A 24,612-nucleotide genomic window follows, 5' to 3' on the forward strand; every position below is an offset into this window, starting at 1 on the left:
AGAGACAGAAGCTCTACCCCTGCGCAGGGCAGAGGCCCTGTTCCTTAGGCCATGCAGCCCTGCCCTGCTTAATCCTTACCCTCTGGCCCAGCCCTGCCCTGCCCTGCTTAACCCCCACCCTCTTGCCAGGGAGTGGCAGGGCAGTCACCACCCTCTGGCATGGAGTCCTCCAGGCCAGGCATACATTTGGAGACTGAATCAAGCCCCTCCCCCGCCCCCCCCCCCTGTTGGTCAGGAAATCAACAACTTCTGGATAGTAATTGTCATTATTGTAATTGGTAGCCTTCATTTGACACTTCCTGGGTGTCAGGCACTTTGCAGAGGCAAGCTCATGTAAGCCTTGCTGTAATCCATTAGTAAGTCCATTTTACAGGTGGGGAAGCTGAGGCCCAGTGATGAAGTGATTGCTTAAGGCCACACAGCTGGTCAGATGTGGCAGATTTGGCATCTTCAGGCAGGGAGAGTGGGAGGAGTGGCCAGGGTGCCCAGCGTGGAGTGAGCCCTACTATGCACTAGACTGAGCGTGGTTCCTCTTCATCCCTGTGCGGGGTGGCTGGGTTTAGTATCCCCATCTGCTGCGAAAGAGGCAGATCCTCAGTGTTTCCCAAGGGTATGTGGCCACTACGTGGCAGCTCCGGGGGTGGGAAGCAAAGGTTGCTGCGTGACTCTCCTATACCTGTCTGTGCAGAAGGCAAGCCCGGGAGCCAGGGCAGGGCAGCAGGTGCACTGGGGATGGCCACGTCCTCCACTGTGTGCTCAGCCCTGATCTTGCTGTGTGACTTGCAGGCTCTTGTTTCGCCATCCCCTCTGAGAAATGCAGTGATCTCGAAGGTCTTCTGCAGAGTGAATATTGCTCTTGGAGTAAATAACCCCAGAGGGCGTGAGCTTCCAGGAAGTTGAGAATGGAGCAGAGGTGCAGGGAGCTTCTTGTGAGATTCTCCCTGTCTGGGCCCTGGTGCCCCAGGGACCCCAGGCCTGCCTGCATCCCCCTCAAGGCAGAGGGACCAGGCCATGCTGGCGACCGGGCCTATGGCAGTGGGTCTCAGCATGTTAGAATCTTCTGGAACACTTAAAAAGATCCTAATGCCTGGTCTGTACCCCAGACCAATTTAATCAGGATCTCTGGGAGGGGGGCCCAGGCATGAGCAAGCTGTATGACTCCCAGAGTAATTCAGACCACTACTCTAAGGCAGTTGGGGGATGGGAGAGGTAGGAACCTCTTAGCTTTCCAGGGTTAGTGACCCCCTGAAACCCAGCGGAGGCATGTGCCTGCCCCTCTGCATTTAGGGAGAGGGTCCACAGCTCCCACCAGCTTTTCTGGCCCAGAGGACATCAAAATCCATTCTTGGGAGGAAGCAACCACCCCTTCCCTTAAACCAACAATGTCATTTTTAAGGACCGGAAACCTCCAGTTGCAGGATCAGAGTTGGTTTGTCCCATCTCCCCTAAGAAATCTTTCCTGACCTCTCCAGACGCCGGCTTCGGCCCTTTCCTTCTTTCTGCAAATACATAATCGTGTGCTTAGCATGTGCTCGGCACTGCTCTAGGCTCTGGGATCCAGGGCGAATGAGACAGACACAGCCCTCCCCTGAAAGAATCATGTTCTAACGGGGCTCTGGATGCACTCGTGAACCAATGGGCTAACTGCAGGGAGCGGACCATGTGACTGGCCCCCTGTCAAGGGTCCTGTTCTTTACCGTTGGTGGGGGACCCTCCAACCACCCCTCTGAGATTCTGATGACTTGGTCAGGGCAGGGACAGGGGGCTGGGTATTGGCAGGCTTCAATTCTGTGCAGCCGCGAATCCTGCTGTGTAGATCAGGTGTTCCCAGAAGGCCTCTCGGAGGAGGGAACTTGGCCTGTGGGAAGGGGAGGAACCAGCAGAGGGCTTGGAGGGGACGGGCAGAGGCGCTGAGCTGGGCAAGGGCCTGGGGATACCGGAACAACAGAAAAAGTAGCCTTAGGAATGAGTGTGTGTATGGCGGCGGGGAGTGCTGAGGACAGAGGAGGGGCAGGGCAATCCAGGCAGCCCCGCCCCCCCGCCCCTGCCCCTGCCCCTGCCCCAGCTCCATAAAAGCCTAGATTTTATAGGAACCATGTTGGTTACATCACGGTTACAGGGTTGTAGGCAGGGGAGTGACAAGATCTGGCTTACAGTTTTCAAACCCCTTCCTGCGGTGTGGATAAGGGACTGGGGAGGACGGGAGTGGAACTCGTGACCAGCAGGGAGCTGCGCTGGGCTGGGCAGGAGGTGAGATTTGGTCCGGGCGAGGTGCTGGACTGGAGGAGACACTTTTGGGTTGTGGGATGAGAGGGAGGAAGGAGAAGGAGCATGGGTGAGTGTGGCTCCTAGGTGTTTGGTCTGGGCCAGCCTGCGGGGGCAAGAGCCATTCCCCACCCCCACCCCCCCACCCCCACCCCCACCCCCACCAGGAACCCTGTAGCACTTAGAATCCTTAGCGCTGGGCCGCGAGGTACCCCTGAGAGCCTCTGGTCTGGCGTTTCCTAAGAGGTGCTCCGTGTGATGTTGAGGGCTATTAAGTGAAAAATGGCTTCAGCTCAGCCGGGCATCTTGAGGGGAGTGAACAGCCCGCCGTGCGGGTGGCTCTTGGCGAGAAGTGGCACTTCTCAGACTGGGCGACAGCGAAACCTTCTGTTCTCAACAGCGCGTCTTCTAGGACTCATATTCTGAGCAGTCACACTGCTCTGGTCTCAGCCCGTCACTGGACAGGTGAGGCGGCAGTTCCAGGGAGGGCGGTCACCGTGCCAAGTCTGGTCCCTTGTGTTCTGCCAGAGTAGGGACTGAGCCGGGACCTCCCTACTCTGGGCCTGCAGATGCTGCGCCATCACATGACTCCCTTCCCCAGGCTGTCCGGGGACGTGCGGGTTCTAGGATCAGGCTGGAGGGCTCCTACCCCATCCTCAGGGGAGGGACAAACCAAGCCGCCTACCCTACAGGCGCAAATTCACAGGTGCCCGACACAGACAAGGGCTTCTCTTGAGGACACCAGCTCTTCCCCAGTCCCATGTCCTGTACTCACGGGCTTCGGGGAAGGCGAAGGGGTCTTGGCAGTGGGTCCTGGCGCTCAGAGCTGGCTCAGGGAGCTCACCCCACAAAACCCCCACACAACCCCTTGGGTGAGGACAGAAGAGGTCTGAAAATAGAGTCTCAGCTGACTCAGGCATAGTGGGTATCAGACCCCTTTCAGGTGGCTGAGCATATGAAAGTCCTGGTGTTTTATGTGGAAGTCCCTCCTCCCTTCATCCCTCCATCCCTCCATCCCTCCATCCCTCCATCCCTCCGTCCCTCCATCTCTCCATTCTATCCACCCATCCCTCCGTCTGGCCATCCCTCCATTTCTTCAGTCCCCATCCATTCATTCCTCATCCCTCCATCCAGCCATCGCTCCATCCAGCTGTCCATTCATCCAGCCAAACATCCCTCTATCTCTTCAGTCCCCATCCACTCATTCCTCCATTCCTCCATCCATTGATCCATCATCCCTCCATCCCTCCATCCAGCCATCCAACTGTCCGTCCATCCAGCCATCCATCCCTCCATCCAGCCATTCCTCCATTCCTCTCTTTGTTCCCCGTCCACTCATTTCTCAATCCCTCCATCCGTCCATCTTCATCTCCCTATTCTCCTGTCCGCCCATCCTTCCATCCCACCATTCCTCCGTCTCTTCATTCCCCATCCATTGATCCCTCCATCCATCTATCCATCATCCCTCTATCCAGCTATCCATCCGTCTGTCCGTCATCCCTCCATCCCCCCATCCCCCCATCCATTGCTCCATCCAGCCATCCATCCCATCTTTCATTAGGCAACATTTGCTGGGAGGCTTCTTTGTTCTCATAAATAATACATAGTCTTTCCTCTCAAAGTATCATGGTTCACAGCGGGAGATGGAACAATTAAGTAGAGAATTACTATACAGCATCAGGGATTAGAATGGTAACCTCCAGTTATTGAAAGCCTACCACATGCCAGGCATTTTATCCACATTATCTAATTTAATCTCTGGACAAATCTTCCAAATAGGTTTTATTTTCCTCCTTTCACAAATGAGTAAGGTGAAGCTCAGAGAGGTTAAGTTGTTTGTCCAAGATCACACAGCTAGGAGGTGAATTACATTCATACGCAGGCAGTCTAATGCCTGAACCTGTTCTGGGACCTGGTCCAGCATGCAAAGCGATTGGAAAGAAGCAGGGAGAGCATGTGGCTAACCAGCATGCATGTTGGCAGGGCCAGGGGTGACAATGGTGGTAGAGATCAGGCTGGCTGGAGTAGGAGGCTTCCTGGAGGTGATCTCTGAAGTTAGTCTCGAGGGATGAGTAGGAGTTAGTAAAATATCAGCACATAATTTCATTGTACGAATTGATTTGGCGTAAAATTATATATTTGGTCAATTTAAATTGTAGCTTCTTAGAAATGGTCGATTTACCTGCTATAAAGTAAAACACAAAATCAGTGCCTCCTCCCTGTTGCTCAGACAGCTGCCAGTGGCTGCTCTGGAATTTTCCAATCACATGTGCACGTGTGTCATTCCCTTGTGCTGTCGGCGGTCCGTATAGCTTGCAGGAAAGCAGGGGCCAACCCTCCAGTGTTTACAGAAAGTGTATACCCGGAAGCATAATATTGGGAGACATTCCCTTTGTTTAATTTTGTCTGCAGATGAAACCCTCACCCCTGACTTGTTCCACAAGTGCTGAGAAAGGCCTGCCCCAGCTCTGGCCCACTGCGCCCTGAGCGTGCCAGCCACCCACCTCACTCTCTGTTGATAGCAACAGGTGCCGTTAGGACCCTCACTCTCCGGGTGAGGGGATCGAGGACCTGCAAGGCCCTTCCCTGTGGCCATGTGCTGGCAGAGCGAGTATTTGAACCCTTATCCAGGGGTCCTTTGCCTTCTGTCTCCTGACTGCAATTTCTTACATTCATTTCTTGCCCCCAGCTCACTTGCCCCCCAAGATCTCAAGCTAAAAGTGGTCCTGACCCTTGCTGCCTCTTACGGACACTTGGGGTATGTCATTGGATCCCCCGCACTGGCGGCTGGCAAACTTGTTCCAGAAAGGGTCAGGGAGTAAATGTTCTAGGCTTTGTGGGCCCAACGGCCTCTGTCGTAACATCCCCTCTGCCGTCTCGATGCCAGAGCAGCTGGGGGACAAGACATAAGCCAGGGGGCGTGGCTGTGTGCCAGTGCAACTTTATTCAGGGCCATTAAAATGTGAATTTCATGTGCTACAAAATCTTCTTTTTATTTTTTTCTAATTATTTAAAAATGCGAAATCTATTTTTAGCTCACAAGTTGTACAAAAAATAGGGGGTGGGTTGGTTTTGATTTTCAGACCCATTTGGCCACCCCCTGCCTACACCAGACCTTATTCCCATCTCATGGAAGAGAAGACTGAGGCTTAGATCCCCCCAGGCCCTCCGAATGCAACTTTGGCCGGGGGGGGGGGGTCCCTGAAGTTGATGCCACACCCCGTCATGGCACGACCTAGGCATGTTCTCAGCCTGAGTTGACCCCCCTTCTTGGAACTGCCCGTCTTCTGCTCCGTGTTGCTTTGTGGGGGAAACGTCTGTACTTGGAGGAAAGAGAGACTTTGCCTCCTTGGATGTTGGCCAGCGTGCCCTGGAGCCGCCACCCCAGGCTCTGGCTCTGAGCACCTTCTCCTCCCCCAGCTGATTCCCAGGTAGCCCCAGGGCCTGCCCGGATTGGCCAAACTGCCTGCCAGTCATGGGACTGCCTGGCTCCTATTCTAGCATCTGAGCCTACCAAGCTACCTCCTGGAGAGGAGGCGGGGGGGGGGGCGGTGAGGGACTAGGCAGCCTGGGTTCTGTCCTTGCTGATCCATGTACTGGTGATTTGGGACAAGCTCCTTCACCCCTCTGTGCCTTAGTTTGCTCATTGGACGCTGGAGGGCTTCGCGCAATGCCTGGTACAATTGTGTGGGTGCCCGAGACCAGCGAGGTTGCTCAGGGTCTGGAGCATGAGGGAACACCAGCTTAGCAGCCCGCGCCTCCTTCTTGCCCACTTGGGAATCCCAGCCATCCGCACAGATCCCTTTATACAGCCGAGGCCCCTCTCTGGAAGGATGCCCTTGACAGTGGAGCGACCTCGGGCTGTGGAGCCCACCCCTGCTTGCGAGCTGTGCGGCTTGGATGAGTTACTTCACCTCTCTGGGCCTCGGCCCCAGGGATGGGAATACCTCCCTCACCTCCTGGGCACAGGAGGATTAAAGGGGCTGGCAGACGCTGGTGGCCGCCTGGAGTCACTGCCATTCTCTGGCAGCTACTCCTTACTCAGTGGGCCCAGAATTTACTCTCCCGTCCACAAACTGCCCGTTTCTGAGCACCCCCAAACCTGTGAGGCTGCTCTTGCTGCCCAGCCTGAGCAGAGGATGTGGGAGCGGAACATGTAGAAACTCCCTTCCCGTATTCTCTAGAAGCAGGCAACAGTTGCCAAAGACCGTTTGCGTACTTTTCCAATTGCACAAGAGCCCCGCGCACGCTGCTCAGGCCCGTGGCCACCGCTAGAGTGTAGTCAGTAAGGTTCTTCCAGTAAAGGGGTGACCTTGCTGCAGACTGCTTGGGGTTCAGCCAGGGTCAACCCCTTGGGGCCTCCCGTGTCACTTACTGGGAGGAGACCCAGCTAGGCAAGCAGGGGCAGGTGGGAATGAAAAACATGCCCCCTCCGTGAGAGAATCTTTCCTCCGCTGCTGTTCTGTTCTGTGCAAGTTGACGCAGAGCCTGCGGTCTGTCGAGCTCTGTGTTGGAGAGGAGAACAGCGATGCTCCATTGTGCAGACCATCCCCTGCAGGGCTCCTTCAGGCCAGCCTGGGTCTGGGATCTCAGATCTCTAGACCTCCTGACACAGGGGAGCCCTGGTTTGCCCTACCCTGGGTCTGGGGTAGGCCCCAGGTGGAGTTACCAGACTTCTCTGGTTCCCGAGTCCCTGTTCTCCTTGCATTTCTCAGACCCAAGCCTTGGACCCTGGTAGACTGGAAGAGCCATTCAGTCTAACCTCCCCCTATAGCCCTTGAATCCCCGAAAGTATTTACTCACACTTCGCTTCCATGCCACTTGCGATGGGGTGTTCATTACCACTCAGACACCCTTTTCCTTCTTCGGACAGCTTTGTTTCATGTTGTGCCCCAATCTGACTCACAGCAAGGCAGCTAGAGAAAATTCTTTCGAATTGAGATATCAGAACACCGAACAGGACCCCCTGGGAGGTAGCGGGCCCTCCCCCTAAGCCCTCCCCCTCTCCCTGGAGGAAAAGAAAGTCAAAGCTGAGCTCTTCCTGGCAAGGATGATAGAAGATGATTATTTCCAGAAAAGGCAGAGGGGACCTCCTTATGGACAGGGGATATTCACAAGGCTTAGGACTGCCTTTTACCCTTGCAGGAGGAAGAAGGGGTGAAGCCTACTCCTCAGCTCTCCTTCCCTCTGCTCTGTGGCCTGCCTCCCGCCCCCCCACCCCCACCCAGAGGGCCTGTGGGAACAGGACTGGGCCCAGTGCCTGCTTCCCTGCCCCCAAGCCCAGCTCTGCCCGAGCAGCTGTCCCATGCAGCTGTCCTGGCCCCAGCTGCCCAGCACTGGCTCCTGTCACCCCACAGGGCCCGAGAGCGGGCTGCTATCATTCCAGGATTGTATGGCTTCAGGGAGGGGGTGAGGGCAGCCTAACTTCCCTCTTCCCCTCCCTGAGTCCTGTCCTGGCCTGGGGTCCCATCAGTGTAGAGAGACGTACCAGTGCGCTCCAGCATGGTTTGCGCTGTTTCAAAAGCACGAGGGTATCACTCGGGATGGCAGTGAAACACTGGCAACAGCCGTGTGTCTAATCATAGAGTATTGATTACATGCTTAGTAATATGTCTGTATCTGGGACTTTAACCCTAGGATCCTTGGGGGGCTCCTGAATGGGTTTAATGGGGCCTCTGAACCCCCAGAAATTATATGTAAAATGCTGCCTATACATGAATTTTCTGGGGGAATCTGACCCTCCAAAATGTGTGATCAACAGTACGGGACCCGATGCAGCACGCGAAGTTACTTTGTGGAGTATTTCACCAGCGTACACAGAGAGTACATTGTCATTGAAAAAAAGCAGGTTACAAATCACTCTATATAGTAAGAGCCCAGTTTTGTTTAAAACCATCTGTGAAACACACATGCTTGCAAGTTTAGCTACTAAAACGATGACAGTTTTTATCTCTGGGGTGAGAGAAACATTTTTTTAATTCGTGTTATTCTGTCGAATGTTCTATTCGTTGGATGTTCGACAATGCATTCTTGTTCCCTCTGTGAGGAGATGGTGGGGCGAGCCCTCGATCCCTTTTCTGAGAGGCTGGAACTCTCCTTCTCCCCCAGCAGCCCCCTGGCCCCAGAGCCGGCTGCAGATCTGTGCCACAGGCCACCGTCTCACTGCCTGGTCACCAGCAGTCACCTGCTAACCTCCCTGCCTCCTGACTTTGACCAGCATCCATCTGGCTATTTCCAAACCCCGAGAGGGTCTTATGTCATTTCCCTCCAGGCCCCGCCGGGTCGAAGGGCCAGTCCAGATGCCCAACTGTCAAACATCAAGCAACCAAGATGGCCTGTAGGCCTACACTTCCCAGCTGTGTGGCTTTGGGCCAGTCATCTAACCTCTCTGGGCCTCGGGGTGCCATAAAATGGGACCTCATGTTAGTACCTCCCTCTGGGATTGCTGTGAGGACATGCTGGGATGATTTGGGGCTGGCGGGTCACTGAGGCCTGTCAGCTTTGTTCCCCTTTCCTCCTGGCCTTGACGTACCTGCCTTCTCTCTTTCTGCCAGGGAGCTCCAGGACCGGCAGGATGGGGTCAGCCTGTATCAAAGTCACCAAATACTTTCTCTTCCTCTTCAACTTGCTCTTCTTTGTAAGTATGACCAGCACTAGCCGACAGCCTCCCACGGAGACTCTTCCTTGGGGCAGCCCAGGCTGAGACCCTCCAGAGACTCCAGGCCAGGGATGGGGGGCAGGGGGTCTGTTGAGGACGGACCATTGCGCATGGAACCGGTTGGGCCCAGCCTGGAGATTGCCTGCATTCCAGCACTGGATGCCTCTTGCAGCGGTCCCCTCTCCTGGAGCACCGAGGTCCAGGCCAGTCAGGGTTGGAGGTGGGCATGGGTGGGGAAGAGCCCCCCGGTGTCCCTTAACTTATCAGCAGGGAGTTCTCTGAAATCTTTCTCGCCCTGGGCTGGTCCCCCGCCCTCCTGCACCCCCTCTGAAGATCTTGCTGTTACTGCCCCCCACCCTCACATCCACTGTGGGAGATGTACCGACAGCCCCCAGAGGGTGTTCTAGGGAGGCAGGCTTAGGGCCAGAGTGGGGTCACAGTCCCCCTTCCCCAGACCCACCCTGGCAGGCCCTGCCTCAGGTCCCTGAGCCATAGGGCTGCCCAGATGGAAGCCTGGTGCACATCTGGAGCTGGTTTTCCTGGGGCCTCAATTTTCCTCTCAGGCCTGGCACTGACTTACTCCTCTTGCTTAGAGTTGCCAAGATGGTGTGTGTGTGTCTGTGGTTGTGTATGTGAGTGAGAGTATGTGTGTGTGTGTATGAGTGGGTGTGTGATAGGGCAGAGGGGAGAGTGTGATGTGTGTGAGTGTACTTGTGTGTGAATGTATGTGTGTGTGTGATAGGGCAGGGGAGCGTGTGATGTGTGTGAGTGTGCACATGTGTGAATGTGTGTGTGCATGAGTGCATGTGATGGGGTGGGGGGAGAGTGATGTGTGTGTGATGCGTGTGTGGGTGTGCACGAGTGTGTGTGTGATGGGGCGGGGGAAGCATGTGATGTGTGTGTGAGTGTGCACGAGTGTGTGTGTGTGTGTGTGATGGGGCAGGGAGAGAGGCCTTCCTGGGCGCAGGGTGGTGCTGGGGGCTGTGTCTCCTTTGTGTTGCTGGTTCACCTTCTACTGTTAAAAAATCAGGCTGAAAAATAGGATGTTCATAATGATCCAATTTTATTTTTAAAAAGTGCGCACATACATGAATATTTTTGAGAGGAGAAGAAAATGCCTCTGAATGTTCATTTTGGGATTCCTGAGAATTTGGATTTTATTCTTTATGCTTTTCTGCATTGTCCAAATTTTCTACAATGGACACGGATTACTGGGGAAAAGGCGTTTTATGTTACAGATTACATAGGATTGCAGACAGCTTGGGAAATAATCATTCTAAATTCTCCTAACTGCACCCCGACACATAGATACAAGCGTGTTCCCGGCACATGGAAACCCGCATGCGCGCAGGCACACACGCATGCGTGTGGACCTCTGGGTGCCGCCTGCCCCTGCCATTGTCCACCTTGGCTCTAGCCCCAGCCTCCTCCTTGAGAATGGTGTTGAGGCCTTGCTGTGGCTCTTGTCCTCCATGGACGGCAGTCCGGGCTGGAAGCTACCTGGGGCAGGGCCCAGGCACCTGGGCTTCCCCAGCTAGATAGTCAGGTCCCTCCTGGCTGGGCCAGGTCTCTAGAAAACAGTTGTCCCTGCAGCTGGAGCCAAGCCTCCCCTGGCAAGTGCTTGGCTCCTGGGCCTCACCCTGGCTGCAAGGGCCAGCTGGCCGGGAGTGGGGAACAGGAGGGTCACAGTGCTGTGCTTCTATCCCCGGGGACCCTAGCGATTGGAGAAGAGGGGTCTGGGAGACAGCCTAGGAGGTAAGGGAGCGGCTTGGAGTCCAGGGGCCCAGACAGCCTGCTCACCCCCTGCAGCGGGAGGGAGGGGGTGGAGATGTCGTGGAGAAAGGAAACAGGGTTGATGGTTTTGGCCAAGGGGTCCCTTATCCTGCTCCTCGCCTGCCCTGTGGAGCCAGAGACTGGAAAAGCTTGTCTCTGGCCAGAGCTTTGGGGGCTGGCGGGAGTCCGCTATTAACTCCCTGTGTGCTGGGGCCCGGGATGGCCCATCAGGATGTGGGGAAGGGTGGGCAGGGACAGGGGGAGCTTTTTATCGCAGGGGGGTGAGGGGAAAGGAGAGACTTTCAGGGACAGTGTACGTTGGTTTGTCCACTCACTCACTCATCACTCCTTCACCAAGTGAGTATTTGACACCTCTGTGTATTCAGACCCTGGTTGTGGGTGCCAGGCGGACACTCGCCAACAGAAGAGCTGCGGTTTCTGGCTGGGCCAGGTTCTGGGGGGGGAGGGGTGGGCTCCAGTCAAGTGCTTATTCAAATGGATGATAAAAGGCAGCTGACCTTGTCGGGATGGTCAGCGAAGCCCCCTGGAGTTAGATTGGAGGGGCGGTGGCGGGAGAGAGAGGAGTTCTGGCAGAAGCAGCAAAAGTCCCGTGGCGGTGGGGGGAGCAGACTGTGGGGCTCTGGGGTGCCGGCCTTCCAGGAAGGATCCTGCTCTCTGTTTTCTGCACATCGGGAAGCGGTTACATGATCAGACTTGTGGTTTGGAAAGTTCGCTCTGGCGGCCGCGTGTGCTCGCATATGCACACATGTACACGTGTACGTCCTTGCCTGCACCCCCCCCGGCCCCAAACTCCCCAGAAAATGGCCTCGTCAGCTTTTCTGAGGTTCACAGAAACCCAGGAGCTGCTGATGCTGTGCTGTTCCGGGAGAAGGACGCTGGTGTGAGGGTCCCGGCTCCTGGCTGAGCCCTGTCGGGAGATTCTGGTGGAGCTGGCGGTGGGGGGGGGGTTCGTGCGGGGGTGCCCCATGGGTCCAGGCTTGGCTCACCAAGAAAGAGGGGGCCACGGTGCCTCGCCCGTTCTGGCTGGCTGCCCGGCTGGGCCTCTTCCTGGCTGGCCCACAGCCTCGGGGCTGGTCAGCCACTCCAGATGGCAGTCTTTGGACGTGAGACCCACAGAGGCACTCCTGGGCTGGTGCTGGGGACTTCCTTGGTGGGTGCTGTGAGCGAGCCGAGGAGCTTAGCCGGGCAGTCCCGGATTTCGCTCTCCTTGGGGTTGTGTTTGCCCAAAGGGGATTTTCTGCCCTGCCCTGTGAGGGCAGGAGATGAGCAGGTCAGGGGCTCTGCCACACGGCTCTGAGGTGCGCAGGAGCAGACCGTGGGCCTGACCCTGGCCATCGGCCAGCTGTGCCGTGAGGTGCAGCTCGGGGAGGGCAGGGCCTCAGGAATCTTTGGGAACCAAACTCCCAGGTTCTGTGAAGTCCCTCTTCATCCCAGCAGGCTGTGTCACCTGAGGCACCCCCACCCAGGGGTGGACCCTTCCCCTCAACGGTGCCTCAGTAGCCTCCCTGTCCCCAGAGACCGGCTCCCCAGGTGAAGGCCCAGGATGGGTCCCAAGTATCCTGTGACTTGTGTGGGCCACAACCTGGTCTGGAATAGTCAGACCTGGCTTGGAGCCCCTGAAGGATGGAATGGGTGACCTTTGGCAAGGTCGGGACCTCTGTGTCCCCATCTGTAACATGAGGACAGTAATAGGGCCCACCTGGCAAGGAGGGAGGAAGGGACAGGTGGCCTGCTGGGAGACATTGGGGAAGAATGGAGGGTCATCAGCAGCTGCTGTTGTCTTTGAGGGGGCCCACACTAGGGGAGGGTGAAAGAGGTCCTCGCTTGGGGATGAGAAACAGCATTGAGATGTGTCCTATCAGGGCTCTGCTCCTTTTTAAGAGGAAAAAATCACAATACCGATCCCGCCTTGATTTAAAAGCATGATATTTTGTTCATCATGGATTCTTTTTTGAAAGATTTTATTTACTTATCAGAGAGAGCACAAAGCAGGAGGAGCGGCAGGCAGAGGGAGAAGCAGGCTGCCCGCTGAGCAGGGAGCCCGATGTGGGACTTGATCTCAGGACCCTGGGATCATGACCTGAACTGAAGGCAGACGCTTAGTAGACTGAGGCACCCAGGCGCCCCTCATCATGGATTTTTTAAATTAATTTTGGTTTTTAAAGAAATCGTTGCTGTAAATTCTTATTTATCTTGGTTACTGAGTTTTTTGGTGTCCCCTTAATTTTTATTTATTTTATTTTTATTTTTTTAAAGATTTTATTTATTTATTTGACAGAGATAGAGACAGCCAGCGAGAGAGGGAACACAGCAGGGGGAGTGGGAGAGGAAGAAGCAGGCTCATAGCGGAAGAGCCTGATGTGGGGCTCGATCCCACAACGCCGGGATCACGCCCTGAGCCGAAGGCAGACGCTTAACCGCTGTGCCACCCAGGCGCCCCTGGTGTCCCCTTAATTTTTAAACCCAAGGCAAGGGCCCTGTTTGCCTGGCTCTGGGCCTCGCTCTGGCTTTAATGACTGTAGAGCGAGGCTGCTCGAGGCCCTGGGGCTGGGGTGCTCACCCCACGCTGAGGGCTTTATCAGCAGCTGCTCACTTGCAGAGTAGGCGATGATGGCTGAGGTGGGAACCCAGGGCCTGTGATAGAGGTGGGTGGTGACATGCTAGGACTCTGAAAGTGGCTTGTTCCTCAGGTGGGCTCAGGCCAGGCCCTGGCTGGCTTGGTGGGCTCTGGATCTTGGCTGCGTTCCAGCTGGGGAGATAGGCTCAGGCTGTGGGCCTTGCAGATTAGGGGAGGGGCAGGGAAGCAGGGAAACCCTGGGCCTACCCCAGCCACTTGTCCCACATCGGCCTTTCTGTCCCTGCTTTTCCAGTGGGTTTGTGAGCGGATTCATTTCCTGAGCACTTAGCACCTGTACTATAGGCCCCCTCCAACCCAGCCCTGCCCTCAGGGAGCTCGCAGTCCAGCCAGATAGAGAGACACACACCCAGCACGTTAAAGCCAGCAGGAATGGCTATGAAGAAGGGTCCAAGGGCGGTTGCCAGAGTAGGGGCCCCTTAGTCTGCCTGGGGGAGTCAGAAGGGCCCCTGTGGAAGGTGGCCTCGGGGCTTAGCTCTGAAGGGCAAGTGGGCTCTGATGTTCACGTCCATGCAGGGTTTCCCCTAGAGCTCGTTCGGGATGTCCCCAGCCCCTGAGCTGGGCTGGAGTGGAGGGGGATGAGCATGGGAGAGGGCCAGGATGTAAAGTCGGAGGGTACCCCTGGGAAAAGGCTGCACCCCTCAAATCTAACTGGCTTGGTTTGACCACGTATGGGCGTGGGGTAGGGGAGATGAGAGGCGGAAGGGACTCCTCACACATGGCCCTGCTGTCTGGATGGCTGGGGTGCACCAGGACATGGGGTGTGGGGCCTGAGGATGGAGGTGGTATGCCCCCCACCCCTGGGTCCTCCTGGCCTGGCTGCAGGGGCAGCTGGGCAGGACCCCCTCCATCCCCCATTGACTGTGCCTTCTCTTTGCAGATCCTGGGCGCCGTGATCCTGGGTTTCGGGGTGTGGATCCTGGCGGACAGGAGCAGTTTCATCTCTGTGCTACGTAAGGGTCTCTCTGATCCCCCTGTCCGGCTGGCTCTGGGGCGGTGGGCCAGGGCGGCAGGCAGGGCTGTTCCAGGAGAACTTGAGCCGCAAAGCGGGTCACTTTTCCCGCTGCCTTCAGGGCCTCGCCCAGGTCCTGCGCTGACCACACTGCCCCGGGCCGCCTCTGCAGGGGTTTTCGGGAGGAATTTTCTCTCCCTCCCCACACAAAGCTGCTGTTGTCTGGAGAACACTGGGGTTGAGGGAGGCTTGCTCTCCCAGGCCGGCCCCTTTCCCTCAGCCCTGACCTTGAGAGAAAGCCTCTTACAGTCTCTGTCTCTCCATTCGCCAGCTCAGCAAGACGCGGGCCACAGTCCGGCCCCGGTCAGTGCAGAGAAATGTAGGAAAGGCTGGGAAAGACGGATTGTCAGGAGCCGATGACGTGCCCGCTCGGCGCCTGGTGCCTGCTGGATTTGTCGGGCCTCTGGACTGAGGAGGACACCGGCAGGGCATCCGTGGGCTGTGCTCATGATGGGGCAGGCACAGGGCCAAGCGTTTTGTACACAAAAATTGCCTTAATCCCTCGATAGCCCCATGAGGTGTAGGAACTATTCTAGTCCTGCCGTACAAATGAAGTGAGGCTCAGAGAAGTGATGTCCCTCGCTCACATTCACGGTGATAGGTGGGAGACCTGAAACCCCAGGGCTTTGGTCCTAAATGCTGCCCCTGGTAGGGGCAACCACAGCATGGAAGCCCCTTCTCTCACTTTTGAAGCAGGAGGAAAGAAGCCCAAGGCACTCCTGCACAGATGGTAAGATGCCTTCAGGTCTACTCACAGCCTCCTCCAGGAAGCCTGCCAGGCTTGCTGCCCTGATCTCACGGAGGCCCTGAGGTGGAAGGGAGGCACAGCCGAGGGTCCCAAGTAGCACAGTGATGCCACTCCCCTCCGCGAGTGCGTCCTTGGCTCACTTCCCTCCCAGCTGCTGCTGAGGCCGCAGGTTTGGACTCAGGCCCAGGACAGCTGCTTGATTTGAATAAAGCGGAACCAGGCTAGGATGGGTGATGGAGAGGCCACACCTGTCACTGTGGCCCCAGGGGGCTAGGCCTCCCCGCAGTCTTGAAAGGAAGCAAGGATGATCCACCTTCCAGCCACATCCGATGCAGCCTGAGGCTGTTGGCCCCGCCTCCTGCTGGGCGGTGCAGACCCTAGCCCGGAGTGGGGGTACTGTAGGCTGCCCCCAGCCCAACGGGATGCCCACGCTCCCCACGCCTTCCCAACGGGGGACACATCCTCCTCTGCCAGATGAGGCCCGGGCTCCCCGCTGCCTGGCCGGGGCCCACACCCAAGCAGGCACCACACCAGGGGGCAAAGTCTCAAGGCTCAGCTCGCCCACTGCCTCTCTGTCCTTTGCACCTTGCCCCAGGCTCCAGGAACCTCTGCCTGCCCCTCCCGCCTCCTCCCTGTTCAGATCGCAGACTCTTGAGCTGCCAGAAGGCAGAGGTCCCCTAGATGCGCCCAGAATGTTCTCACAAATACAAGGGCTCCAGGCCCACCCCAAGGGATCTGACTCCACTGGTGTGGGCCTGGAGCACTGTGGTTTTTAAAAAGCTCCCCGGGTGGTTCCGCAGGCAGCCAGGGTTCAGATGCACCGATCTAGCAGAGGAAAAGGACTTGCTAAGAATCACAGAGCAAGTGAAGGGTCAGGGCTGGGACCAGGGTCAGGGCTCCTGACCTACTATGTACGTTCCAGGTCCATGGGGCAAGGTGTTGCTGTCCTCATATCACAGTGCAGGAAACTGAAGCACAGAAAGGGGAGTTCACTGGTCTCAGGACACACAGCCAGGAGGTGGAGCTGGGCCGTGAACGGGTGGCATGGCTCCTGAGCCCTCATCCCCGGTGCCCCTGAACTGCAGGGTTTCACACTCGCCACGCAGCCCTGCCTTAACCAGAGTGAGCAAGCGCCGTGGTCAGGAGCGTGGCTGCCACGGTTCAAATCCTGGCTCCTCTAGCTCCTAGCTGGGTGATCGTGGGCAAGTTACTTCACCTCTCTGTGCCTCTTCTTCTGGAAAATGGGGATAATAATAGAATATATCTCATAAGGTTGTTTTGTGAAATGAAATGAGTTAATATATGAAAAGCATTTAGAACAGCTCCTAGTAAACAATCAACCCTACAGAAGTGTTGACGCTGATAATAACATCTTTAAGAAGTAGGATTTAGTTGCATTCTACAGAGAAAGAAATAGAGGCCAGAGGATGGCTTGCCCAGGCTCAGAACCCGTTCGCCACAGAGCTGGGATGCGAACCCCTTTCTTGTTGCCTCCGGTCCCTTTCATTTGGGGCCAGCTCACTGGTACCTGCCAGGTCCGGGAAGACCCAGATGCTTCTGCCATGCACAGTGGAGGGCCACCCCAGCATGTCCGTTGTCCCCTTCCTAAGGTTGCTCAGATCGGGGCCGGCCTGAGACCCCCAGTGCGGTCAGGGCCTGGTGTCCACTAGATGTTCTGAGAAGCCAAGACCCCGCAGCTGGGCTGGCCTCCTGGGGGAGAAGCTGAGTTGGGGGTGTCTCAGTCCTAGGTCTTGCCTGCTGGGCACCTGGGTGGCATCTTAGCCTGGCCAGGCGTCAGAGCTCTTAGGGACAAATCAGGGTGTAAATCCACCCTCATGGGCCTGCTGTGGAAATGAAGCAGATGATTCAGATAAAGGGCCTTGTTCCGGCGGGCACACAGTGGATTCTAGGCTGTGCCAAATTTCTTTTCTCTGGGAGTTGTCCCTGGGAGGAACCCAAACCCAGGAAGCTTAGAAAAAGTGGCATTGGATGGCCTCCTCCTGACTATGCTGATTGCTGAGAGCAGGGTGCTGAGGGCTTCGAATGAAAATGAGGGCTCAGTGCCAGGAGCTCCCCTCACCCCAGCAGGGGCACTGCCTCCCTCCCTCCCCAGCCTGCCTGGGGGCTCCTGTGAGGAGCTGGGCAGAGGCAGCTCTGCCCTGGCACCCTTGAGAGAAGGGTGGGCTGACCAGGGTTCTTCCTGAGCTCCAGAACATTTCTGTTTGTGACCAGGAAGTGGAGCTGAATCAGGCCCTCCTATCCACCCATCCTTCAGCTTTGTAGTTATTGCACTAAGGCCCTAGGGGGCTGGGGTGGGGATCTCAGCTTCTCCGAGGCCCCCTAAGGAGCCGGCCTGCGTCCTCCCTGCTGACGGCCGCATGTGCCAGCCCTGGCCTTGCCCTCCTTAGGAGAGCACATTAAAATTGCACATTCCAGGTTGTCTCCCAGGAATGTCTGTCCAGTTGTGACAGACCCAGGAATCTACATCCCTGAGAGGTTCCCCTGATCCGCTAATGCCCTCCAGGCTGCTCTCCAGCTTTCTGGAAACATCCTGCCCCAGGTGCCTCCCTGAGAGCGCAGGGGCTGTGGTAGGAGGAGTCTGCCGCCCCCTGCCAGGGGGAGGCACATCTCTCCTGGCCTTTCTGGCATATGACAGCCTCTGGGTTGAGGGCATCTGGAGGTGGGCGTGAGCTGTGCCCTGTTGGCAGGTGATATGCTGGGCTTCTGGGGACATGCTGGTCAAGTGCTCTGACGGAACCCTGACCTCCACCCATCGGGGCGGGCTCTGTCTGCCCGCGGCCCTAAAGAGGGTCTCTTGCCATCAGGCGCCTCTCTCTACGCCTCAAGCGTCTCCTCTGTCGGACTCACACTGGCCCATTCTGTCTCGCCTTCTTCAAATACATCAGGCTCGCTCCTTCCTCCTTGCTGTTCCCCCCCTTCCCTGAACGCCTTCGCCTCACAGATCTTCACTAGGCTGCTCCTGCATTTGTGTCTCCGCTCAAATGGCACCTGCCCAGACCAGCCCACACCTTCCCCAACCACCCAACCCACTCCCTGTGCCATGGTTGTCTCCCCGAGCTGGCCTCAGTGTCCCTGTGGCTCTCTCCACAACCAGGACATCTGTGCTGTGTGTCACTGTCACCACGCCCCACCCCACTGAATGGCAGCTCCTTGCTGTGGGGACCTCAGCAGTCTGACTCCTGTCTCCCCGTATCCTAGCACAGCGTCTGGTGGGGGCAGACCCCAGCGCTCCGACTCCAGGGGGACCAGCACTAGACCTTCGAGCCTCACCCCTGATGGTGTGCTTAATGAGGGTGAGACAGCCGGACCAAACTGAATGCCCATCTTTCCATCCCCAGAGACCTCCTCCAGCTCGCTCAAGGTGGGGGCCTGCGTCTTCATCGGCGTGGGCGCTGTCACCATGTTCATGGGCTTCCTGGGCTGCATCGGTGCCATCAAGGAGGTCCGCTGCCTGCTGGGGCTGGTGAGTGTCGCTGTCCAGCCAAGTGGGGCCTGCGTGCCACCCTGGTCCCGACCGTGGGAGCTCGTGCAGAGGTGGGGAGTGGGTGCACCCAGGGGGGCATGAGGCTGAATCCGTGCTGCTCTGTGTCCCCAGTACTTTGCCTTCCTCCTCCTGATCCTCATCGTCCAGGTGGCCGCTGGAGTCCTCTTCTATTTCAACATGGGCAAGGTAAGCATCCCCCTGGCCCCCGGCTGGGCTGGGCTGGGCTGGGCTGGCCCTGCAGGGGGGTTGGCTCTGGGGCTAGGGGAGAGACTGGGGCCTCTCTGCTGTTACAGACAGACCCAGGAGGTGCCTGGCAGCCTCCTAGGCCTCTGGTCCCTGCGATCTCCTAGGGAGATGTGAGGGGGGCAGCGTCTTGTGCAGAATCACCATGGGCCTGAACGCAGCTCTACCCCAGCACCTTGTAGCTGTGGGGCGGTGGGCAAGCCACTTGCCTCTCTGGGCCTGTTTCACCTTCTGCAAATGGAGGACAATAATAAATTTAACTTCCAAGGTTCTGGCGAGGATTCAGGGAGATTACCTTAGTAAAACACAGCCCAGTGCTTGGCATGGTAAGTGCCCAATAAATGTTGTGGTTCTTGTTTTTATTTAAGCACTTCAGCAAGTATTAAATCCATGCCACTCATCCCCAGATGAGGCCCAGGGAGGAGGCTGTCAATAAAAATTTAGTTTTGCGTCACAGGGAAGGCACTCAGCTTTAAGGAATAGAAAATCAGGCTGACTATGGCTTAAATTCTAAAGACATTTGCTGTTGACTTAACCAGAAGTCAGGCTGGAATCAGAGACCATGCTTCTGGCCGTCTGTTCAGCATCCTCACCATGTCACTCACTGTATCACACCAGTCACCTTATGGTCACAAGAAGGCTGCCACAGCACCATCTGTGCTGCTGTAGCCAGAAGAAAGGGAAGCGGGCAGTGCCAGCCCCGGCCATCTCTTTGATCAGAAAAGGAAGTCCTCCAACAGTTTTCCCCAGACTGCGGCACCCCTGGTTTCAAGGGGACTCTAGAGACACAGTCACAAGGGAGAAAAGAAGCTGGGAGAAGTCACAAGGGAGAAGAGAAGCTGTTGGGTGAGGCAGTTATTGTGACTGTCAAAGTCAGCACTTACGGAGCACCTCCTGTGTGCACAGGGTATCTTCTAGAAGCTTTACGCACATTGTCTCATCCTTACGGCAGCCGTGCATTGTGTTATGTTGACAGACAGGAAGACAGGTGTTCGGAGAGGTGGAGAACAATATCATCAGTAATACAGGAGCTAGAACCCCCAACATCCCTGCGGTTGGTTGAGCACACACCATGTACTACTGAGTTCCATGCTGACCACTTTACTTTCATTCTTTCACTGATGCTTCCCGAGCCTTCCCTCTCAGGGTAGCGTGAGAATCCCCATCCGGCAGGTGAGGGGCAAGGGCACCCAGCCAGCCAGTGGCTGGGCCAGGTGAGGGCCCAGAGCTCACCCCAGACCCACTACACATGGCCCATGACTCAGCTGCCCCCGGGGGCCCCGCCTTCCTCCGGCGTGATATTTCTTACCAACCGACTGGGGAGGCAGCGCTGCTGGCTAGTGGGCTCCTGCATTTGACCACTCGAAGGTCCAGTTGCCTCAGGTCACTCTTCGAAGGAAGGTGAGAAGACATTACACCAACATCAACAACTGACACTTCGCGGAGCCTAGAACCGCCAGCCACTGCGGTGTGCAGACTGTGCTCACTTAGTTTTCCTCACTGCGGCCCTGTGAGGTCATGCGTATGATAGCCTCATTTTCAGATGTGGAAGCCAAAGCACAGAAATGAGGTGCCTTGACCAAAGGTCACACAGCTAGTGAGCAGCAGAGCCAGGATTTGAACGCAGGCAGCCCCAGGCTCATATTGGTGAAATTTTCATTGCAGTGGTTCCGACCTGAGTCTACTTTCTTTCTTTATAATCCACACCCAGCCTGTTTCCCAGGAGAAGTAGAGCTGAGTTCCAACACAGGCACAGGGTAACTAAAATCAAAACAAGAGAGATTGGATTGTACACTGGAAAAGCAATGTCCTTGAAGCCAGGGCACTAGAACAGTAGCTGAGGGCTAACTTGAATACTGAGCTTCCTGGCAGCCAAGGCAAAAAGGGGAAATAGTGGTTTCAGCAGACAAAAGGAAGCTCTCTTGGCTGTCGTACAGGAAGGAGTGTTTAAAGGAGGGAAACTCTTCCCAGTGAGAGGACTGTGAGATCCGTTCTTTATTTCTGCCCTGTGATGCCTGGGGCTTCTCTGGGACCCGTCAGTGGTAAAGTATAATCAGGGCAGATAAGAACTGGGCCTGGTGACCCGGTTTCCATGACTCAGAAGCTGGTGACTCTGCAGGGGTCCTGAGTGGTCCCCCTTCCCCCCGTCTGTGTTTCCCCATTTCACAGTGATAAAGATGGCGCCCGTCTGTTGGATGCCAAGCACATGCCAGGAACTGATCTAGTGACTTGATACACATTTCAGTGTTACAAGCACTTTCCAGTTTAAGAAACTGAGGCCGAGAACAAACAGCAAAATGACTTTTGGCCACAGCCACACATAGCTCGGATGCGTCGGAGTGGAGATTTCCATCCCGATCCCTCTGACCCAGGGCCCATGCCTCCCTCTGCAGCACGCTGCCTCCCTGCGGGCTGGTATCATCTCTGCTTGGCTGCCGACCAGCAGCTATGCCTCAGAGGCGTCCCACAGCCCCAGAGCAAGGCTTGTTTGGAGCATCAGGACTCCTGACTCTGGTCCAGACTGTCTTATCCCACGGTTCCCTCCTCTGCCTCCAGCTCCACCTCCCCACCAGGCTCCATACCTCATGCCCCCTGGTCCCGGCCCACCTCCCCTTGGCCCACCTCTCACAAGGCAGAGGGACATTTCCGGGCTCTGCTGGGGAAGTTCTGGCAGCACTCTCACCCCTGAGTTAGAATGAATGATTTATTTTTTCTTTCCCAGCACATTGTAAATCCCGGTGGAAGACTAAACATGTCCTTGATGATGTTTATTCCTGCAGATGAGGCCCAGCTGGGGAGGTGGGCCTTGTTGAGCCTGGAGGAAGAGGCCTTCTAAAGGCAGTGGGCCATCCTTTCCCTCACTCTCCAGGCCCCCTGGACAGGTGGGAGGGACCGAGCCACTGGGGTTCCCCCGGTCCCTGCCCGAAGTGGTCTCCGGGATGCCATTGGTCCTTCCTGCCCCGAGTTCCCAGCAGCCGCTGTTCCCAGGGCAGCAACAGGGGAGGCTGGGGGCCTTGGGCAAGGCACGTGGCCTCTCAGACCCGGGGTTCTGTGTCTATAAATTGAGGGGAAAGCTGCTGGGCCCCCACTTCAGGCAGAGTTGAAGTGAGCACAGACTGCAACACTTTTATAAGACAGAATGAGGGCCAAGGCCTCAACTCCGGAACCTAACTGCCCGTGTTTGAGTCGCTCCTCTGAGGCCCTCGGCAAGTTACTGGGCCTCTCTGTGCTCCACTGGCCTCACCGGTCAAATGGCAGTAATCCTGCAGGTCCACGCACCTTGGCTGCATTCTGAAATCCAAGAACCACTCTGAAAAGCAAAAATGCCCTTTGCAGCTCATTCGGTGGCAAAATCAAACCCACACAGAAGCCAGGCTATTTATGGCCTCTGTGTACCCCATTTAGGGGGCCCTTGGAATTATGAATGGGAGAGACTGCGGGGTGTGACCTGGACCCCAATCCCTTTCTAAATTTGGAACGTTGCTCAGCGCCAGAGCACGCTGGCCCTAAGGCTGGCTCCTAGCGCCATGCTGCGGATTTAAGAGCATCGCCTGTGGGAAGGGTCTCGGGTGGCTCCTGGCCCGGAGTAGATATTTGCTGGCCTCATTGCAAGGGGTCACAGTGCTGGTCACCATCATTAACTTCATTAATGCTTAGTAAGGGCTTAGTAAATGGCCTGGGGGCTGAGCGCTCGGAGGGGAAGGGGCTCGAGTGGGCTGGGTGGGCGCTGGGGGTTGGGAGTGGTGACAGTGGCCAAGCCACACTGCTGTGTGCCCCTGGGAAAGGCTGGTCAGGAGCTGTGATGCCCTTCCCCCTCTTTGTCTTTCCTACCTAAGAAGCTAAGAATAGCCAGTGTGCACGCACCCTGACGCCCTAACGCCCTAACGTACATGTGGTAAGACAGTTCCCCTAGGACAATGCCGTTCTGTGAGATGCCTGCTCCCTGTGATGGAAACTTCCTGATCCCCTGGCCCAGGGTTGCTACCAGCCTTGGGGGTGGGCAGCTGGAGCCAGGACAGAGAGAGGTGACCTTTGTCTTCGCTTTTGGGAAGGGGGAGAAGGCGTCCAGGCGGTCCTTCTGGAAGGGGATCATGGAGAGCAATGGGATGGAGATTCTTTTTTATTTTTAAGATTTTATTTATTTATTTATTTATGTGAGAGAGCGCATGCCAGCACCAGCAGGGGGAGCGGCAGGGGGAGAGGCAGAGGGAGAGGTAGAAGCAGGGTCCTGCCTGAGCAGGGAGCCCGATGTGGGGCTCGAACCCAGGACCCTTTGATCATGACCTGAGCTGAAGGCAGATGCTTAACCGACTGAGCCACTCAGGCGCCTTGGGATGAAGATTCTTAAGGCGCTGGGTGCTGGGTGCCTGTGTGGTTCCGTGGCTCTGTGGCATTGGAGGGTGGTGCCTGACTCAGACCCCGCCTTCAAGGAGCTTACTGGAGCCTGGGGAGTTCTGGGGTAGCTGGTTATGTACTTTGCAGGTGCTTTCAGGAATGACTCAGGTGATGATGAGGAGTAAACACACACCCCCTGCATCCGCCATTGCCAAGGTCCCTCATTTCCTATCGGGATCCCAGGCTGAAGCCTTAGGCCCGCGGTATCTGCCTTCTGGCAGCGCACTTGGCAGCATACCCTATGGGACCCCTGGAGAGGACAGGAAGATGTGGGTCCATTTTGTTGCGTGGGGGGGGCGCCTCGTTCTTGAGGGCGGTTTGATGCATGAGAGTAAAGAGTGCGGAGGGAGTCCTGGACACCACCCCGAGGAGCGGGCAGAGGAGCCGGAGAGGAGGGGGAGAAGGGAGACGCGGTCTGGTCTGTATTATCCGAATGGTTTGTCCTGGGAGACAGCGATCTGATTTGTCCTGTATGGTCCCAACCGGCGGCTTGGGGTGGGAGTGGAGAACTCACACTAATGGGTAGAAGTCACTTGAGCTCAGCTTAAAATGAACTGCTTGTAGCAAGAGCCTCCCCAGCCCTGCAGTGCGCCAGTCGGTGGGGTCCTGAGTGCCCCATACAGGGAGCATTTAAGCAGAGCCCGGGAATATACGGGAAGGGCACTTACATTTGGACGATAGGCTAGATTCAGAGGTCTCTTCTAATCCTGCCTCTGTGTGAGAAGTCGCACTGCAAGGTGAAATGAAAGCACGGCATTGTGGCAGTGGGGAGCCACCCCAGAGGACTGGGATCTGGGGTCAGGTGGAGACAGCAGGGCGTTGGCTGTGGTTGAGATCGCGGGCTTCTGGGGCTGCACACATCAGGGTTACAGTCCTGTCTCTGCTGCTTGCTCGCTGTGATCTTGGGAAGTCGTGCCGACTCTCTGAACCTGTTTTTTCTTCTGGGAAATGGTCAGGATGGTACTGGGCAGTGTTCCAGGGCTGGTCTCCTAGGCGTGTGACCTGAGCGGTTGGTTACACAGGGCCCTCCACTTCAAGGGGTCCGTGCTTGGTTTATACTCTGATGCCACTGTGTTGAAATTCTTTATCATTTTTAAGCAAGGGACCCTGCATTTGCATTTTGCCCTGGGCTGTAGTTATGCCGCTGGTCCTGGGAAGGACTCTTTTTTGTTGTTGTTGTTGTTGTTGTTGTTGTTGTTTAAATCCTGGGCGGGACTCTTCCTTTCATAGATAGTAACACAGTTGGCCAGACTTGGCAGGAGGTTCGGCTGGATCCAGATATCTGCAGGCTGCCAGCAGGACTCTGTCCCTCTCCGGCCCTTGCTCCGGCTCCCCTCCGTCGGCTCCCTTCTCAGGC

The 24,612-nt window shown here is 56.5% G+C and overlaps 1 protein-coding gene across 1 annotated transcript in view; it reads left to right on the forward strand.

Moving 5' to 3' along the window:
* Window positions 1-24,612, forward strand: part of CD82 (CD82 molecule) — a 50,608-nt gene that overhangs the window by 17,818 nt on the left and 8,178 nt on the right. The window contains exons 2-5 of the mRNA XM_026512068.4: window positions 8,820-8,902; window positions 14,233-14,305; window positions 18,472-18,596; window positions 18,729-18,803. Coding sequence (XP_026367853.1) covers window positions 8,840-8,902; window positions 14,233-14,305; window positions 18,472-18,596; window positions 18,729-18,803 — 336 coding nt within the window. The 5' untranslated portion in view covers window positions 8,820-8,839. The remainder of the gene's footprint in view (window positions 1-8,819; window positions 8,903-14,232; window positions 14,306-18,471; window positions 18,597-18,728; window positions 18,804-24,612) is intronic.

This window comes from Ursus arctos, unplaced genomic scaffold (genome assembly GCF_023065955.2).
Source record: "Ursus arctos isolate Adak ecotype North America unplaced genomic scaffold, UrsArc2.0 scaffold_23, whole genome shotgun sequence".
Lineage (NCBI taxonomy): Eukaryota > Metazoa > Chordata > Mammalia > Carnivora > Ursidae > Ursus > Ursus arctos.